Here is a 7,397-nt window from a genome sequence, read left to right as displayed (position 1 = left end):
TATTGAACCCGTGATTTTCCTTTAGGAGTCTTTAAATTTTTAGGAAATAAATGGTATCTGACGGTATGTCTGTTCTCTGACACTATATAATGTTACTCTACTGTATTTACGTTTCATTGATATTCAGAATGACATAAATGATATCTTTAGAAACTTTGGGATCTTCACCATAATTTTATTCAAGTGAACACACTTAAACACACTCACCGAGTCGTCGTCATCGTCGTCGTCGTCGTCAAATTCCAGATTACCCTGGGCCCATACGACATACACACACAGATACAGCACAAGCAGCGTCCTCATTGTCCACTAATAAAGTTACTCTTCTCAAATTCTCGGCAGCCACCGTCCACAGTGTGCCTTCACTACTCTTTCTGTTCCTGAAATCTCTTCCTGACCAGGTATTTATCTGTCTCTGTGTGAGTGGGCGTCCTCCCCCACTTTTATTGATCTGCTAAAATTGTTCAATAGCTGCTGGGACAGTTTACCCAACCTGAATCACTGCTGTACACAGTCAATCTGGAGTTTGTGAAGGAACAAAAGGGCAAAAGGACTGAAGAGTTTACTGATAAATGAGAATTGGTTGAGCATATGTGTAAGCAGTTTCCAGTTTTAACATTTTTGTTTCATTTTGAGATGGTTTAACAAACCCAGTGGTTGCAGAATACCTTCAACCTTAATATTCAGACCATATATACTGAATCTCACAGGTGAAGAGGTTCTTAAAATACCAAGTCACTACAATTATCTATAGTTTATTATTGACAAAGTGATTGTAAGTATGATGGCATCATTTGGAGATTTTGAACACTTTGTTTTGCTTAATTTATTATTTTCCCTTAAAGATATTTATTAAAGCAGGTACATTCACACACTAGAGAAATATTTAGCATTGAGGCCATTGGTGTCGGGAAATTAGGACGATTGAGCAAGTGATTGTTTGTTTGAGGCCAAAAGGGTGCATGGTGCTGCATTAGGAAATCATCAGCCTTAACGCACAAACACAAACTTTTACTACTCTATTAGTGACTCTATTAGACAATATTTATTATTATATATTTATATTTACTTTCTGAACTCTTACCCCAATATATATATCATATATATATGATATATATAATAATAATATATATATATAACTAAGTTAAAGGCTGTAGGCAAGAAATTAAACTTTAATCCCATCTAGGTTGTCAACAGTACCGTGTCCCCACAAAGTGGGTGTGTGAACATCAAGGTGTTCCCCTTATCTGATTGATAGAGAATTGTGTCCCCCACAATGACAGTGTGTGGACAGAAATCATCTTACTTTTAAATCTGTTTTCCCCTTGTTATTATCTCGTTTATATGTATATACTCTCTTACAGATAGCCAGGTGTCAGGGTGAAATTTTAGTTTTAACTAAATTAATGGAGGGAAGGAAATAATTATGTTAAACTTGTGTGTTTAGTATACTTATTTACATAGTAACTTTGCATTGGTACAACAAAAAAAAGGTCCATTGTTGAATTGACACACATAAATCTGGAGGAAGAATATTTTTACACATATGTAGAAATTTAAAATTCCCTTATTTTGTGACACAAACCTTCACTCTTTCACTGTTAAGTGTTGTGCAATATTTCATTGAAGCAATAAATAAAAAAAAATTCACATTTTCCAATGCATAGTTTTATTGATATATGCTTACCCAGATATGACACAAGTGGCACAAGGCCAACAGTGAATTCAGATGGATGGATCTGGACTGAATCAGTGCAGTTGGATTAGCCAGACCAGAACCATATCTTGGGTTGACACAGTTTGCAAACAAAACTTATTTCAAAAAGCGACATGTGTATCACATCCATTAATGAAAGACAAGGACAGAAAACAAGGACAAGAACAGATTTTGGAGAGAAAACATTACTCCAACTGTTGGATCCAACATGTGGACCCTGTCAGTTGCGTCCATGTCAGATGGTTTTTGATTGGTGGGTCTGAGTTCAGATCCTCTTGGCACAAACAAATGGAAGTGTATCATTGCATGACTCAGGTTCCCACTTCAAATCTTCTGCAATGCAAAAAATAGAGACGAACACTTGACAATAAGGGTTTTGAGATGCAAATACAAAAAAATGTGGACTGTAGCTGGTCCTTATATCAGATTCAACACAGGTAGGTATTCCAATATTCTGACTGAATAACTATTTTGACATGGCACTGCTTTTTCGTTGGCAGTTTTTTTGTGAGGTGAGGACTTGATTTTTAGTGACTGACATGCAGTAGTTCACTGCTCTGATGACACTGAAGCCTGAGTATTAGCCACCATACAGTTAGCATAAATTAAACAGGTTAACCAAGAATTTCTGGGTGTTAGTTTTATAGATTAGTTAGTTGTATATAGGACAGAGCAGGCTTGGATTATAGCTAATCTTTAGTCGCTAACAGGTAAAGCAAGTATCTTGCAGGTTGTGACTACTAATGCTGTGTGATATCAGGTCTGCTGAGTCAGTGAACTCTTGTCCTTTCTTAAAACATACTTTTATAGGAGAGCCTTTCCGGATTTTATTTGACTCTATTTGACTTATTTTATATTTGTCTTAAAAGTGTATTTTAGTCTTTTCAATGTTTTCTTGCTTTTATAATGTATTGTTTTTTATATTATTGTCTTTTGTGTATTATTGTCTTTACACTTGTTAAAGCACTTTGTAAGTTGTTTTTGAAAAGTGGTCTACAAATAAAGATTATTATCATTATATATTCACCTCTATTAGAACAGAATGAGCTAATTGAGAAGTTTCATTTGCATTTTTTTCAATGGTAAATGTACTTTAGTATGAACACTTGGAGTTTTGTTACCTTCATAATTCATCTTCAGACAGTGCTCATTTTCCTCCTTTTCATCCTCCTCGGCCCAGTTCTCATAGTTAAATTTGGAGCCATCACTCCACATCCAAAAAGCATCCTATGAATAGAAATACACAAACATTCATGCATACATTACTAATTAGTAGATTTATTTAGCTTATTCATTTTGATAACTCAGATTTATACTTGGGTATATAAGGTGCATTGCTTCATTTTGTTTGAGTACGTAACTTATTTTGTAGTTTTGTAGTGACAAAAACAACAACTTTATTTACAGGGAAACTCACTGTTCAAAATATGTTTGTGTAAAAGACAATTTAAAAAAAAAACAAATAAAATAATAATTCTAAAATATCAATGTTGATATCAGGCCAACCCATTTTAATCGGGTTCTAGCAGAAAGTTCAGTTGGGAGAAAATGTTGGTATTTGGGTATATTAGAAAATACAGTAACAGAATCTAGAAATGTACAGGGTTAGGAAATAATATCGACTAAACCAAAACATTTCCATACAGGTATGGCATCAAAGCCACCGATCCAGGTTTCAGGGAACTCGTGGGAGTCTCCTCTGGTCAAAGCCTGGACGAAGTGATTCTCCTCAGCGCTGTGGATTGATGCCAGGTTGGCGTCTTCAAACAGACAGTAACTCTGTTGATAGAAAGAAAAGAAAGAATATGAGCAGCTAGTTCATGTCATTAGCTCTGTCACACTATCATTATGTGAAATGCACATTGCAGCCTCTAGTGGACGCTAGGGTGCTTAACAGTTGTACATTTCCCTCCATCAGTCTCCTCTTACCTCGGCTTCAGGCCATGTCTTCTCGCTGTCGATGAAGATGAAACACTGTTTGCCAAACCGGGTCCAGCCCTTGGGACAGTAGAATTCATCGTCTAGACAAAAAATATTATATATATTAATATTATTATAAAATTTTAGTGACCTGCAAGTCGGGCTGCGCAATTAATCATTTAATGACTTAATTCACTATTTGGACTATGTGTGAACATTTTGTTTGCCTAATTGTATTTCTTATGTTGATTAAAAGGGTTGTACATTTGAAGCAACTTCTATTTATAATGTAGCCTTGTTAATGTTTGATTACAGCATTTAATAAATTATTTGTAAAAAAATTTAACAATTCCTGTTCCCTACTGGTACAAAACATTGGTTCAATAACTCATTTATCTTATACACAGGTGCTGGTCATATAATTAGAATATCATCAAAAAATTGATTTATTTCAGTAATTCCATTCAAAAAGTGAAACTTGTATAATGTATACATTCATTCCACACGGACTGATATATTTCAAGTGTTCATTCCTTTTAATTTTGATGATTATAACTGACAACTAATGAAAACCCCCAAATCAGTATCTCAGAAAATTAGAATATTGTGAAAAGGTTCAATATTGAAAACACCTGGTGCCACACTCTAATCAGCTAATTAACTCAAAACACCTGCAAAGGCCTTTAAATGGTCTCTCAGTCTAGTTCTGTAGGCTACACAATCATGTGGAAGACTGCTGACTTGACAGCTGTCCAAAAGACGACCACTGACCCCTTGCACAAGGAGGGCAAGACACAAAAGGTCATTGCTAAAGTGGCTGGCTGTTCACAGAGCTCTGTGTCCAAGCACATTAATAGAGAGGATAAGGGAAGGAAAAGATGTGGTAGATAAAAATTTACAAGCAATTGGGATAACCGCACCCTGGAGAGGATTGTGAAACAAAACCCATTCAAAAATGTGGGGGAGATTCACAAAGAGTGGACTGCAGCTGGAGTCAGTGCTTCAAGAACCACCACGCACAGATGTATGCAAGACATGGGTTTCAGCTGTCGCATTCCTTGTGTCAAGCCACTCTTGAACAAGACACAGTGTCAGAAGCGTCTCACCTGGGCTAAATACAAAAAGGACTGGACTGCTGCTGAGTGGTCCAAAGTTATGTTCTCTGATGAAAGTAAATTTTGCATTTCCTTTGGAAATCATTTATAATAAACTGGAATAAACATTTGAAATACATAAGTCTGTGTGTAATGAATGAATATAATATCCAAGTTTCACTTTTTGAATGGAATTACTGAAATAAATCAACTTTTTCATGATATTCTAATTATATGAACAGCACCTGTATACAGATGGGGGATGAAAGAAAAGAAAAACCTAATGAAACAAACTAAATGGTTTCGTTTTATTACAAGTAAAAGTCTGGCATCATTTATTATTAATACTGATGCGTCAAGCTGTAAGCAACATAATGTTGTAGCTGGTTAAAGTGGAGCTTAATACTTTATATCCTGTTGGACAGTTGAATCTATAATAATGAATTTTTTATAGCCTGCTCATGTAATAGCTTGATATTTAAGTAACTACTAACTAAATCTGTTAATAAATAGATACATAGAGTAGAAGCCCCATTATTTTTTTGACAGCTTTCGATGTATGAAAAGTATTATGTGCTTTACCAGCTTCCCTTGCTTAGCTTATTATTATTAGCACTGCCATGTCAGAAAGGGCTATGACCGGAGCGTGCACACACATATACGTCACAAGCAGAGCCAGTCCCGACTTCCTGGGGCCCTAAGCAAAATTCTGCTATGGGGCTGCTATGGGCCCCTCTTACCTGACTCATGAGCCATGTAAACAATTGCCATTTCATCTGGCTCCACTAGGTTTACTTAATATATTAATACATTTTCAAAATTAATACTATTTATACTATGACTTGACTAAATATGTGATGCTTTTTTACTGAGAGATGTGCATCCACATTGTCCCACTAATCAACAGCTTAATAATCAATAGTCAATGTGAATCCAATGCTTTCTATCTTGCATTTGTGCAGAGTTGTAACTAAACCTTGACTGAGAGACAGATAATCACTGTCTTGTTTTAAAATGATGTGTGCCTATCACATCTGTGTAAAGACTGGAGTGGTCCTCACAGAGGTTGCTGCTCGAATTTGCGAGTTTCATTTCGTGCAAACACACATGAACGTATATTCACTCATGATGCGGTTGTCTTTTCTGTGCTGCAGTTTATAATCCCCGTATCCCATGTTTTCAAACGTATAAATAGTTGTATTTCACTCTAACATTGTTAAGGCACGCAAGTCTGGCAAGCAACCAAGACGCAGACAGAAAAGAGATGCACTGCTCAGCTGGGTTGGCAAGACAGACTAGAGAGAGATTCACACATTAACCCAATATTACTGTTATTTGCTCTCATCAGACTTTGAGAGAACACATGTTTATCTGACTGCTGGTCATTGAGGGTTTGTTTCTCTTCTCCTGCCCAGAAGGATAGTCCCTCTTCATCCTCTCATCAATGTTGGAAACATTGACACTCGCTATAACCTTTGACACGTTTTTGCTATCTTTCACAACATTAACCACGTGTCCTTTCACAATGTTAACCAGTAGTTTTATTTTGAAAGGGTAACGGGGGGGTTGCATATTGATAATGCTAACTTGACTGGATATTGCAGATGTATTGTTGCTAACTTGCCTGCGGAGCCGTATAAATCCAAAAACATTGCAAAAAGGGTACCAGGGCGTAAAAAAGTGACGCAAAGGGGTCTTGACCATTTTACTGGGGCACAGCACATAAATACAGATGCACGTGTCACAGTAACATGGGCCTAGCGATGTTTATAAAGTATAGTATTTGTCTCTAAAATATGCATAATTAAAAAGACAAAACGGAAACACTCAATTAAAGTACCTCAAAATTGTAAATGTACTCAGTTACATTAACTGCACCACAAATTTAATCTTCATGTCAAAACTACAGCATCTAAATGTGACACACACATTATCATCACTCACCACAGTCAACAGGTGTGCTCCCTGGTGGTGTCTTCGTGTCTGGTATCTCCTCTCCGGTGAAGACATTGACGCACCAGCAGTACCCAGTCGACCCTGAGCACTGCTGCGGGAGAAAATTCCCGTCGTCGTTGCACTGTGGGACAAACTCTCCAATGTGGCTGTCTTGGCTGTGCTCCCTCACATGCTCGCAGAGGCCATCGTCCTTGCTGCCGTTGAACAGGTGGTTGGCTCGGCTCAGGCTCAGAAGGGTGCAGAATGTGAGAAATACACTGAGCGACTTCATGGTGATGATGATGGAGATGAAGTGGGAGTGTGGCTTATCAAAACAAATGAGCAAAGATTAATCACACTTTAATTAAATAAAGTAATGACTACAATAATTTTCAGGGAACAATCCCAAGTAGACTCACTTGTTTCAGGATCAGCAGGTGTGTTGAGGATGTCTCTGCTGCCTGTCCGCCTTAAATCCTCATCACTGACCTTTCTCCTGCGTCATTATTCCATTTCCCACGGCTGCACCTCTAATTTTACACTAACAATGGCCCTTTTCATAAGAGTGACCCAGCAGAGCTGCAGAGGTGGATATTGCTTTCTCTTTACCTTATTTATTTACTGTATATCAGCAGAGAAGCCCTTGTGTAAAGACTTGTTCTCTTTCTGGCTATTGTAATCATGATGAGTTTTATGTTACATAATTTCTTTATCTGCCTTTTCATTTAATT

The 7,397-nt window shown here is 37.0% G+C and overlaps 2 protein-coding genes across 2 annotated transcripts in view; both read right to left on the bottom strand.

Moving 5' to 3' along the window:
• The window catches only part of fgb (fibrinogen beta chain), a gene marked incomplete in the record, with an annotated part of 10,629 nt that extends 10,274 nt beyond the window's left edge, over window positions 1-355 (bottom strand). The window contains 1 exon segment of the mRNA XM_046065856.1: window positions 208-355. Coding sequence (XP_045921812.1) covers window positions 208-303 — 96 coding nt within the window.
• A 1,358-nt stretch (window positions 356-1,713) lies between these two features.
• Window positions 1,714-7,177, bottom strand: LOC123980623 (galactose-specific lectin nattectin-like). The gene is made up of 6 exons (XM_046065121.1): window positions 7,086-7,177; window positions 6,676-6,991; window positions 3,647-3,738; window positions 3,362-3,496; window positions 2,839-2,944; window positions 1,714-2,050 (listed from the first exon to the last, which is right to left on the bottom strand). Exons 2-6 carry the CDS (start codon window positions 6,956-6,958, stop codon window positions 1,983-1,985), a joined length of 684 nt encoding a protein of 227 aa, XP_045921077.1. The 5' UTR covers window positions 6,959-6,991; window positions 7,086-7,177; the 3' UTR covers window positions 1,714-1,982.
• Window positions 7,178-7,397: the final 220 nt, after the last annotated feature.

Source organism: Micropterus dolomieu, linkage group LG12, assembly GCF_021292245.1.
Source record: "Micropterus dolomieu isolate WLL.071019.BEF.003 ecotype Adirondacks linkage group LG12, ASM2129224v1, whole genome shotgun sequence".
Lineage (NCBI taxonomy): Eukaryota > Metazoa > Chordata > Actinopteri > Centrarchiformes > Centrarchidae > Micropterus > Micropterus dolomieu.
This window is presented reverse-complemented; position numbering and strand designations above follow the sequence as displayed.

What these genes read in the sequence shown, in the direction of transcription:
- LOC123980623 (XM_046065121.1), bottom strand. Translation starts at nt 6,958, where the DNA reads ATGAAGTCGCTCAGTGTATTTCTCACATTCTGCACCCTTCTGAGCCTG. An exon ending in GTGGCTTTGATGCCATACCT is followed by an intron (nt 2,945 to 3,361) that starts GTATGGAAATGT and finishes TTCTATTCATAG; the next exon opens with GATGCTTTTTGGATGTGGAG. An exon ending in TCTGAAGATGAATTATGAAG is followed by an intron (nt 2,051 to 2,838) that starts GTAACAAAACTC and finishes TTTGCATTGCAG; the next exon opens with AAGATTTGAAGTGGGAACCT.